Source organism: Plectropomus leopardus, chromosome 3, assembly GCF_026936395.1.
Source record: "Plectropomus leopardus strain MGB_pleo_1.0 chromosome 3, ASM2693639v1, whole genome shotgun sequence".
Taxonomy (NCBI): domain Eukaryota; kingdom Metazoa; phylum Chordata; class Actinopteri; order Perciformes; family Serranidae; genus Plectropomus; species Plectropomus leopardus.
The window spans coordinates 39,986,844-39,999,280 of record NC_142178.1 but is presented as its reverse complement, the minus strand read 5'-3'; the positions used below and the strand labels follow the sequence as shown (position 1 = coordinate 39,999,280).

Here is a 12,437-nt window from a genome sequence, read left to right as displayed (position 1 = left end):
GAGAAACACGATTATCGGGATGAAATGTTCACTTTCTATAGATGAGCCTGCAGGAAGTAAAGTTTCATCTCCAAAATCAGAAAACACGATTTTAAAGACAGACGGTCCTTAACGCAGCTGGACCCAATTTTTTTTATTATTTTTTCCCGCAAGTTTTATTGTTTTTTTTTAAAGTACAAATCAGAGCACAACAATAGTTTGCTCCTCGAGCTCTTTCAAAAAGCCGGCAAACTCACAGGAAACAACAAACGAAGAAAAACAAACCAAAAAATCACATTCAGTATTTTTATGATAACGGTGAAATAAATGACATCATTCAGGAGTGAACTCTGCTTAACCCTTCGAAGCCTGAGCCGATTGGTTTGATTTCTTTCAAAAACACAGAAGGTCAATGAGCAACTGAACAAGACATGACCCAAAAAAAAAAAAAGTTTCAAACAAAATGACCTCAAAATAAGCATTAAAAAAGGGGAAAAAAGATATTAAAAAAGTGCTGAAAAAAAAGTGTTTATTTGATTTTTTTATCCGGTAACATAATTGTAAATAAAAATTATGGCTAATTTAAATAAGGTTTTCTGGACATTTTTCCCTTTTTTGGGATTATTTTCTGACAATCCTTCCCCTTTGTGAAACATTTTTTTAATGTAATTATTTTCTTTAAATTTGTGGGACATTTCTTTGGCCTGTTGTTCGTTGCCTTTTTTCCACTGATTTTAAAAAAAAGGAAGAAAAATAATAATAATCAGTATAATTTGTTGGGGTTTCAAAGGCTCAGACAGCTTGTGAAAGACGTTTGATCGCAGCACTGATGTGGGTCCAGGTCTGAAAGGGTTAAAGCAGTCGGTATGGTGACGGTAATTAAATGACGAGCTTTAGATCGACTTTCTTCATCCTCGTAGAAGTTAAGTGTCTTTTTCTCGGTGATCTGATGTGGAGCAGCGACTCGTTCCCAAAAAAGAGAAGAGAAAAGGCTGATGTGGGTTACCCACTTTGTCCTGCATGGAGAGTGACGGCTCCTCTGAGGGTGCTTTTAACCCTTTAAAACCACAGCCGAGCCGCTCGATTTCTCTGGAAATAACGGCCGGTTATGCTGTTTAGGTAGGTTTTTGTTATGATGCCACTATAGTTTTTAGATGAAAAATCACACAAAATATTAATTATTTTCATTTTCTATATAAAGTAGATTTTTTATTGCTGACAGTCTGGGATATGTCAGTGTGTGAGTGTAGCTGCTGACAGTCTGGGATATGTCAGTGTGTGAGTGTAGCTGCTGACAGTCTGGGATATGTCAGTGATCAGCAGCTACATTGACTGTGACAGGTCACCTAGTGGAAATAGCATGTATTTCCTCCATATGCCAAATATGGTCAAAATGACCTCATCAGGTGGAAAATAGTCAAAATGACAAATTCAGAGTCAAAAGCCCAGAATGACACCCAGAAATAATACAAGTCCTGTTTTTCTGCTCTGATGGCTGTGGGATCAAAAATGTCAGTTTGAATGGGTTTCAATGGAGCATTTTTGGACCTGAACAGTCTGAATGTAACTATTTAGTTTCCACAGTGTATTTTAGACTTATTGTAGGAGCTGAGCTGCAAATTCACTGATTACACTCAAATACACAATCTGGACTACATTTAGGACACATGTATCAACACACACACAGTTATCACAACAGGAAGAAGGAAAGAGACTAAAATGAGACAAACAGACACTAAAGGGTTAAAGATTCTGATTTTTCTTGAATTAAACTACAGTTGGCATAAATATCTCAGATATCAGATTGTGGTTAAATACTATTGATGATGATGATTTTCCAAACAATCAAACAGACAGAAATTCAGATGAAATGTGAGCGAGAGAAAGACCGTGATGTTTGTTGTTGTTTGTTTGCTTGTTTGTTTGTTTGTATCTGTGTCAGAGTCGTCTTTACGTTCAGCGTTGCGTGATGAAGCTTGTTTTCCTCCGAGATCGTCAAACTGTTTCCAAACAGAGAGCTCGTCTCGTTTCCCGTCATCGTCTCCGCTCACTTCAACACGCAGTCGCCTCGAGTGCCGAGCGACCCACTTATAGTGTGTTTGACATGAACGAAGGGCCGAGCGCCCTACTTCCTCCTCAGCCTGTGTGTGTGTGTGTGTGTGTGTGTGTGTGTGTGTGTGTGTGTGTGTGTGTGTGGGTGTGTGTGTGTGTGTGGAGGGGTTTAGTTTGCAGCCTCTAAATGAACAGAGCGGCTGCCTGCAGCATCCGTTCTGCTCAGATATCGATCACTAATTCATGTTTTCTATAACTGCTCCTCCGTTTTCTCGTATATCACGCGCACTAAATATATATATATATATATATGTATGCAGATGAAATGATCAAGTCAATCAAAACAAAATCATTTGCCAACTTTTCCAATTTTTAATTAATTGTTTTAATTATGTTGTTTTGCGGTTTCTGGATGTTGATTATTTTTTATGAAAATAAAGAAAAAAAATATCATCACAAAAAAAAATTAAAGAAAAGAAAAGCCCCAAAGATTTTCTATAAAAACATTTTCAGAGGCCAAAAAGGACTTTTAAAAAGGAAAAGAAGAAAGTGTTTAAAGAAAGAAAATATGCAATGTTTGAAGCATTTTTTAAATTAAAAAAAAAAATAAATACAAAATGCAGACATTTAAAGTTGCATGCTATTTGCTTTAAGGTTTGGTGAAAGCATTTCTAAAGAAAAGTGCAGAAAATATTTACCACAACCCTAATATGTAAATCTGTTTAACCCTTTGAGACCTGGTTTAACCTCAGATGTCTTTCACCTGTCAGTATTTAAATCTTTAAACTCTGAGCATATAATTTTATTTTTTTTAAAAAAAAACATGGGAATAATTGACTCAGCGAGAAATGTCCAACAAATTGCAAGAAATTAGTAGATTTAGAAAATTATTTTCGTAAAAGTAAGGGAAAACTTTTCGGAGGGCTATATTTGTAATTGTCATAATTAGATATTTAAAATTATTTTAGAAATTAATAGTTAAAATGTAGTTTTTGGTGAGAAACTTGAATGATACAGCTGTTTGTGTGAGAAATTTGTTTTCGCCACAATATGAAATGGAGAGTGGAGATGAAACTGCGACCTGTTTAAAGTCATAATTTACATCATTAAAACTACTGATGCCAAGATCTTTCAAAGTATATATTTTAATTAAAATAGTCATTTATTTCCTAATCGCTAAAATCATCACTGAAAGTGACAAAAACACAGTTCTGTTAAAAGTGAATTTTTGCCTCGTCTGTCCACCAAATAACATAAAAGTATCGAAGGGCTCGGATGGTGAAAGAGTCTCGATAACGTTGTCAATATCAATAAAAATGAACGACCCCCGCCCCTCGTATCCTGAGTGAATAACGGAGGTAAACACACTCCTGCCAGCTGGAACGCTTTGTTTCCAACGACCGCATGAAATGTAACCGCTGACCTGGATTTTACAACAACTGTCAGTGTGAGGAGCAGCAGGAGCAGCAGCAGGAGCAGCAGGAGGAGCAGGAGGAGGAGCAGCAGCAGGAGGAGCAGCAGGAGGAGCAGCAGGAGCAGCAGGAGGAGCAGCAGCAGGAGCAGCAGGAGCAGCAGGAGGAGGAGCAGCAGGAGCAGCAGGAGGAGCGGCAGGAGGAGTGGCAGGAGGAGGAGCAGCAGGAGCAGCAGCAGGAGGAGCAGCAGGAGGAGGAGCAGGAGGCAGTAAAGCAGAGGAGCGCTGAACCTCAGGGGTGCGGGGGGGGTGTGGTGACATCAGCGCTGATGTCACAGATGCTGCTGGAAACAGCTGTGTCTCTGCACACTGAGCCTGCAGCTCACTGTCAACGACCAACACCGTTACCACGGCAACATTATGATAATAATAATAATAATTTATTATTATTATTATTATTATTATTAGTAGTAATACTAATTATTATTATTATTATATTTTATTTGTGTAAGACCAGAAAACATTTTCTTAACCCTTTGAAACCTGGTCCATCATCCCGTTGCTTGTGTTGCACTTTGACACCTTTCAGAAGCAGTTAAAATATCCCTTTAAATGCTTTGATTTATTTTCTGGAGAATATGGCAAAAAGGGCAATGAGCAATTTGTCAAGAAATGTATGAAATGAAATTGCAAGAAATTAGTGAAAAGTGACAATAAAAAATGACCTGGAAAAGAAGTTAAAAAAAGAGAGAAAATTAAAAAAAAAAAAAAATAAAAAAGAAAGAGAAAGTGTTTTTAAGGGGTCAATTTGCGTGTTTATTTTTCTCTGTTTTTGTTCTCTTTTGCAAATTTTCAGTGAATTTTTATATAATTTCTTGCCAATATTTTGGTCATTTCATGTAAAACTCCTCGTTGCCTTCTGATGTTCTTGAATCAGCTTCAAAGGGTTTCAAAGGGTTAAACCGACACACAGAGTGTCACAGCTGCGTGTGTGTGCGGCGTTCACCTCCTCCTCGCTCGGTATTTGACCTCGACTTTAGGTCGGTCACATGTCGTCTGTTCCCACGGCGAGAGGAGGCGTGAAGACGGATCAGACGCAGAGACGCGGCGTGTTCGTCGGTCACACGTTACCTTTCAGTCCCTGTCCGTTTCCCAGGAGGCTTTGGGAGCCTTTTGTTGTATTATGTGTCTTTATTATTTTGTGTCTTATCATTGTACTTTATTTTACATATATTTTGCGTATTATCTGTCCTTTATTTCTCTGTTCATTATATTTTGTTTTTTGTTGTACGGCTGATGAAGATGTTTCTTTGTTTTACAAACATAAAAAAAACCCAAAAATCTTTTAGTCAAAAAAAAACTGAAGGAAACATTTCCAGTTAACTATATTCATGATCATATATTTGAAATTATTTTACAGAATTATTTTAATTTTCAAGTCATTTCTTTTTTTTCACTTTCTCTTTTTGGACTAATTTCCAAGTAATTTTTTGTACTTTTCACAGATTCTTGCTAACTTCTGGTTCTTGCTCATCTTTTTTATCTTTATTTATTTTTTGCTCATTACGTCATTTACATTTTTTATTTATTTATTTATTTTTTTAAAGGGAAAGAAAGACCAATTTGTTTAGGTTTCAAACAGTTGAATAAATAATTGATTGTATTTTCAGTCTTTGCTGAGCATCGAGCCCGTCCCGTATAGACGCTCGTCCCAAATATAAGCTTGTTGAGTTCAGTGATTTAAGAAAATCGGACTGAAAACTGAAGTTTTGCGGTTTCAGACGACTGCAGTACGGCACACCATGAAAATAACTAAATAAATAAAATAAAGTTTGGACTTGGACGGTGTGATATTGCAGATGATGGCGTGGGTGCGGGGCTGTGGGGCCGAGTTATTTCAGCCTTCATGGTCCCTCACACCACTTCCCCTCAGAGAAATCACACATCATTTTCTAAATCCACTAAACCGCCACCGCTGCTCCTTCCTCCCCGACTCAAGCCTCTGCGGGGCCGCTGAGCACCAAAGTGGAGATAAAGGAAATCAGAATGAGCCCGGATGAAGCTTTAATGATCTCTGCGGGGGGAGTTAGACCGAGATCACAGAAAATAAAAGCAGCGCGGATCATCGAGGCAAACAGTTACAGAAAACAAAAGATTCAGACTTTGTTGATTCGGTGATTTTGTTTCAGTTTCTCATCATCATCATGTTTAATGGAGATGTTTTTATGGACCCCCTGAGGTTCGGTTTAATCTCATCCTCGCCGTCTGTTCGTCCTCTTTTCCTGCGAGTGTCGCTCGTGCAATTAACGGCACTCTGGTGTTTAATAGAAACGCACAGCGGGGGTCCGCTCTTAATGACTGAAGACATAAAAGGTGTCCGAGAGTGAAGTTCAGATGTGGTTTGTGCTGCTCTGTCCCTGTGGTCCATCAGCGCTCAGTGTGTCCTCTGTCCCCCGCAGGCTCAGATCGCCTTCCTGCAGGGCGAGCGGCGAGGACAGGAGAACCTGAAGAAAGACCTGGTGAGACGGATCAAGATGCTGGAGTACGCCCTCAAACAGGAGAGGTGAGGAGGACACACTCATCAAATGATAAACCGAAATCTAACTTTGAACCGACAGATGGCCCCCAAAATTAAAAAAAAATCATTTTTTTCCTGTGGTGCTATTTATCAGTCTAGATCAAAAATACAACATTGTTTTTGTCCTTTTAGCGTCCATAAGGTGTCAGAGACATAAAACAGCATCAATATAGAGCTTATTGATCAACAAAAGAGCCAGAGGAGGATCCCCCACACCCCCGACAGAGGTCCTAGATAAGACACTAATGTCCTAAAATCATACAAACGTCCTAAAAGCCTAGACATGTCCTGAAATCCTGGAAATGTCTTAAAATTTTAGATATGTCCTGAAATCGTGGAAATGTCCTAAAATCCTAGAAATGTGCAAAAATACTACAAACTTTCAAAAATCTTAGAAATGTCCTAAAATCTAAGAAAAATACTAGAAATCCTGAAATGCTAGGCATGTCCGAAAATCTTAGAAATGACTTGAAATTCTAGAAATGTCATAAAATCCTTGAAATTTCCTAAAAGCCAAGAAACTTTCTAAAATCCTAGAGATGTGCAAAATACTAGAAATGTCCAAAAATCTTGGAAAGATCCTGAAATCTCAGGAACGTCCTAAAATCACAGGGGGAAAAAAAATTCATTTCTAAAACTCAACAGCGACGTCTCTTTTTAGAAACCACTCGGTCTCTCGGGATAATCCGCAGAAGGAAGCATGTACTCATAACTAAAACATAAGTCAGGCACATAAACAAGACTAAACCAGGGGACTTAAAGTGTCTCATCGTGTCTTAAATGAAGTTTCTGAGGCTTTAGATTGTTTTTATGATGTGAAATATGATGTTTAAGCTTTGCTGACACTGATACATATTGATTTGTAAAGCTTTCCCACAATCCTCCTCTTCTAAACGCTTCAGTGAACGTCATCCGGACCTGCAGATCAAACGCTCGGACAACAAAACGGCGTAAAATCTGTCGCCAGATTATGTGATTTATCAGCAATAATTCCATAAGAGGATAAGCTGCTCTCTGAGGCGCACGCATCCATTTCACGCTCGGCGTTTCCTTTAGTTACAAACCTTTACGTCACCGCTGATCATTTTCTCTACTTCTGAAGATTTATTTGACGTCATTTTGTTTCTAAATCATCTAAGAGAAACTTAAATCTTTGAACAATTACTTCTCTTTAACCCTTTGAAACGAGGATCAACGTTTTTTGTGTGTGCTGCATTCAGACGTCTTTCACAAGCATTAAAACCTTTGAGCGAGTTTTTTTAATTATCTCTAGAGTCAAAGAGTGAATTATTAAAGAAACTGATAAAAAGGTAAAAAGGTGGCAAGAAAACAGCCTGAAAATGAATGTGAAAAAAAGGAAAGAGACTGAGAGAGAAACAAATATTAGAAAACTATCAAAAAATAGAGAAAAAACTATATTTGTGTTTATTCAGACTATATATTCAAAAATGTGTTATAGAATATCTAATTTTAAAAATATTTTTATAATTAGTACTTTTTACAGGTTATTTTTGTCTGTTTTTTTGTACTTTCCCTTCACTAATTTTCAGGTAATTTTTTTCTCATTTTTTACTGGTCTCTTGTTTCTTTGGCGTTTTTTCTTAAGCAGCACATCGCTTTCTTCCCATTTAGTTTTATTTTTTCAATGCAGCCAACTTGCACAACTTGTGAGGATTTCAAAGGGTTAAGTCACAATAAGAAACTTTAACGTCATGAAAATTCACTCTCATTGTGAGCTGAACTAAAGTCAAACCAGAGGCGACTTGTGCTTTTTCTTTTCGTTTCGTTTCATTTTGTTTTGTTTCTTTTAAGAAAATCAGTTAATCTGCAGTAACGTCTATTTGTTTCTGATTCAATTAAAAATGCAAAACCACCTGTATGCAAATAAACTGTTATTGTCTTTACGTTAATAATTTATCTTTTTTAAAAGTTGTAATGTATAATGTGTAATTGTGTGTGTGTGTGTGTGTGTGTGTGTGTGTGTGTGTGGGTGGTCACCCTCAGGGCAAAGTACCATAAGCTGAAATACGGGACAGAACTGAACCAGGGAGAGATCAAACCTCCAAGTTATGACTCAGGTGAGACTCTCTCCTTCTGACTGCTGATGTTTCCGTCATGATCAGAAGTGGCTGCTGTGATCATGCTCACTGTATCGCACTGGGAGATTACAGAGTCACAGGGTTTTGTGTTTAGTTGCTATGGAGACAAAAACGTAAACAAACAGTGGTGCGTTTGACGCTGGGCGTGTTCTGGTGAAAAAGACACAAAAGAGATTTGAAGACAACAACTATGCATTACTGAGCGTGCGCACGGGACACGATGCGAGCGCTTCATGTGGCGTGTTTACATTCAAAGTCAATGCAAAGACGTGGACAAACGTGGACGGAGAGTTAAAGAGAGTTGTGAGTTTTTGCAGTTCCCAAGAGTTGAAAAATCGGAACTTCTACGTCTGATTTGCGCCGTGATAACCAATCAGCCCTGAGATCCTCTGGTGACGTATGATGTACAAAAACAAAAAGAAACTCGCTTGGAGGAAAGTAAATGAGTAGGTCGGACTATCTGGTAAATTGACAGAATTTTTTTGTTCCTGGATTACAGCTATTGGTTATACTGGCAAGTTAGCACAACCCCAGTTATCAGCCGTTAACATCACCCCTTTATATTTAAACAACAGTTAACCGGCTTGACGTCCGGTGATTTTTGGCGCGTGTAATTTGGGCGTACGGAGCGAGTCAAAACAAAACATTGTAGCCTTCAAACGTGCGAGTAACGCAACATGAATTTTTTTCTCGGTGTCTGGTGTGAACGCAGAGTTAAAATGAGCATTCAGCGTCACAGGAGACTCGAACTCACAACCTCAGACACCAAAAACAAGTCAGTATCTCAGTGACCAGCAGGGGGCAGGATATCAGCTGTCTGTGCATGGAAAGTGCTGCCAAAAACTCACTTAAAGACGAAACTCTGAGAATCTGCAGAGATGCTGATCGTTTGATTTGATCCATCAGTGAAAAACTGATGTTTAAACACGCAATTTTCCCAAAGACTGCAATAAGTTTACACGTGGGCAGAATTTAAAATGCTGCCAAAAATTCAGATACAAATCTGAAATGTCACACACTTTATCTACAATAACAGCAACATTTTGTCATTTATTAACCTTGAAGATTTATTTAGCAATAATTTGTACGTATATATTCACGGCAGCGTTTACAGTCAAACATTTCAGTGCACTGAAGGCTCAGTTTCTGACAAATCAAAAATCTGTGCAGTTTGTGTCGGACAGTCTGAAGACGCCCTGCAGCAAGTTTGGTGTCAGCTGAGCCAAAAATAATCGGTTTAATTAGTTTTACAATTTTGATGAAAACAGAGTGGTGGACTTAAAATTTATACCACAGTGAAGCGTACAGAAGTTTCCTCACAGTTGGGCTACATTTTGTTGTAAAATGTAAAACTGCAGCACGAACGAATGATTTATGTTTTGGGTGAAATATCCCTTTAAACTGCATCACATTGTAAAATTAACGGTTGATTTTTTGTGAACACTTTAAAGACTTCACGCATCAAGAATAAGGGACGTTTAGGCCGAAGACGAGCCTCTGTCCTCTCGGGTTTTCAGAGCAGCCAGCTGAGGTGATTCGGCGTCAGGACGCCTCTTGGATGCCTCCGTGTGGATTATTGTGGACTCGTCTAACAGAGAGGAAAAGTCCGCGTCAGACCCGAAACTCACTCTGGGGATTGTAAATCCCATCGGGACTCCCGGAGGAGGCGGACGATGTGGATGAATGAACGATAGAAACATGTTGGTAACTCTCTCTCTCTCACAGACGAGGGCAACGACAGCGAAGCTCCCAGTCCTCCCAACAGCAGCCATCAGCTCAGCTGGAAACAAGGACGCCAGCTGCTCCGACAGTGAGTTCACACACACACACACACACACACACACACACACACACACACACACACACTCATGTAGACTCTCACAGTGTCATGGGACAGCTGACTGTGTGTGTGTGTGTTTACACGTGTGTGTGTGTGTGTGTGTGTCAGAACAAAAAGCAGCAGAGTCAATCTCCTTAATGGAGATTAACACTTTTAATGGGAATCAAACAGACTAATCCAGTGTGACCAGTTGGAGCTGACAGAGCTGGAAGAAGTACTCAGATCTGTGACTTAAGTAAAAGTAATAATACCACAGTATAAGCAAATACAAGGAAAAGTACTGCGTTCGTCATTTTACTTCAGAAACGAAGAGAAGAATCAGCAGCAAAATGGACTTTAAGTATCAAAAGTAAAAGAAGTCACAGGTGACAGAAAGGCACCGTTTTATTATTTTATATCATATTATTATTGTTATTATTATTATTATTATTATTATTATGTTTATTAATTATTTTCAACTAAACAGCACAGGGCTCTCCACAAAGACATCTCAGATTACAAACAGACAATTAATATAAATAAATACTACTACTACTTCTAATGTAATATAATTTTATACATATGTCTAATTCTGATTTTACGTGCAGGTTTTAATTTTTTATTAATAATAATATCTAATGATATAATCATTATTTTTTATTATTATTAATAATAATAATAGTTATTTTTAAAAAGATCATAATTAAAATAAAGAGCAATAAACACCATCTATTCCAAAAAATGTTCTCTCAGCCAGACCTTCACTCGTGCTCGTCTTTCTCAGGGTGGGACGTTAACGTTAAGTTTCGCGGTGCCACTGTGTGACTGAGGAGGTCTGTCAAAAATACGTCTCCCTGCACGGAGGAGTTTGTCGAATCCGAATTTACTCAGGAGCCGTGTTTCAGGTGGCGAGCTCTGTGTGAAGAGGCCTGAATCTCAACGTGAAAAACATTTTTTACTCAGTTCCTGTGCAAAATTTCTGGAAATCTGAGAAATCTGAGATCTTAGGGCATTCCCAAAAAAATGTGAATGTATGTCCAAATAGCTTTTATTTTTATTTTAGTTTTTATTTTTGAATTATTATTATTATTATTAGTGCATTAAGGTGCACTTCAGTGTTGTAAAGTTTTGGCCGGATCGGGCAGAGAAAATATTTAAGTATTCAGGCTCTACTGTTTAGTGGTTTTATCAATAATGACCTGGTCACGTGATTTTGTGTGTGAATGTAAAATGCGTCTTCATCTTTAAAGTGACTCCAGCTGTCAGATAAATGTAGTGAAGAACAAGTCAAAAGTAGCTTTAAATGAAAGTTCATCTGCATCTGACGAATCTGCATCCGACGAATCTGCATGGATGGAAATGATTCTCTGCAGGAAGGAAAGAAAACAGAAATCTCAGAAACATCATGTTTGTTTTGAGTTTTTTCCCCTCGGTTATTTACACATAAAGATTCCCAAATAAATGTTTGCACATGACGTCACGTGACGGGAATGACTGCAGATGGAGGTCAGGAAATGATTCTGCACGGAGAAATGTATGAAAATACCAAAGTTTTGTGTTGTTTACGTCTGCGCCAAACGCTCCAATCAGGGAGCAAAAAAACGACCTACTTTTGAGTCCCGAAAGTAGTGACGCACAAAGGCGAGAAGTTTAAAAACCTCCGAAGAAACAGCGGCAGACACGGAATAAAATCTTTATATATCTGACTGAAATCTAAAGACACACAGCGCAGAGCGACGATTTTTCCCAGCAAACGCGATTTCACTCAGAAGCGTTTGTTCTGCAGCGTGCCAGGCCGCTAGATGGCGGTGTAACTTTGTACTGACACCACAGAAGAAGACCACGCTGTTGCACAAAAGTTCAGCAGTGGCGTCAGCGTTCACAGAAGGAGTGGCGTTTTCAAAAGATTACACGCTTCAAGCCCCCGAAACGCCGTGGTCGTGTGAACAAGCAAAACAGCAGCAAAAGTTTAATGTTTCATGCAAGAACCGTGTAAACGGCGCCTGACAGCGGCGTCTCCTGACAGCGGCGTCTCCTGACAGCGGCGTCAAAACTTTACACATCAGAAAGACTTAAGGTGTCACTTTTTAAAAAAAAAAACGACAAACTTCTTTTCGTGAATGTGTTTGTTGTCTTTCTTTTGGCTGTGTGTGTGGGGGTTGTTTTCCATTACAAGTACCGCCTCAGTGTAGCTGGTCGTCATAGCAACAATGTGCAACACCATGACGTCAGGGTTCGAATTGCACAGTTACTTTCGGGGAGCTTCATTTTTCGGTGCACATCACTAAACATGTCACATTCATAAAGAGAGTCAGTAACAGAGTTACTGTGAGAAAGGTTGTACTAATACCCGCCGGTAACGTGTCCTCTCCGTCTCCGTCCCTCTGTGGGACGATGAGGAGTTCAGGTCAATACGGAAATGTAGGAATCTGAGCGCAGTGCCGCTTCACGCACAGACGGTCGCAGCAGGAATAAACACGGACGTTAAAGAGTGGAGAC

General features: G+C 38.9%; 1 protein-coding gene across 2 annotated transcripts in view; it reads left to right on the top strand.

Moving 5' to 3' along the window:
* Nucleotides 1-12,437, top strand: part of strn (striatin, calmodulin binding protein) — a 54,622-nt gene that overhangs the window by 16,153 nt on the left and 26,032 nt on the right. For both annotated transcript variants that reach the window (XM_088075175.1, XM_088075174.1), the window contains exons 2-4: nucleotides 5,902-6,005; nucleotides 8,025-8,098; nucleotides 9,845-9,929. In XM_088075175.1, the coding sequence (XP_087931301.1) occupies nucleotides 5,902-6,005; nucleotides 8,025-8,098; nucleotides 9,845-9,929 (263 nt within the window). The remainder of the gene's footprint in view (nucleotides 1-5,901; nucleotides 6,006-8,024; nucleotides 8,099-9,844; nucleotides 9,930-12,437) is intronic.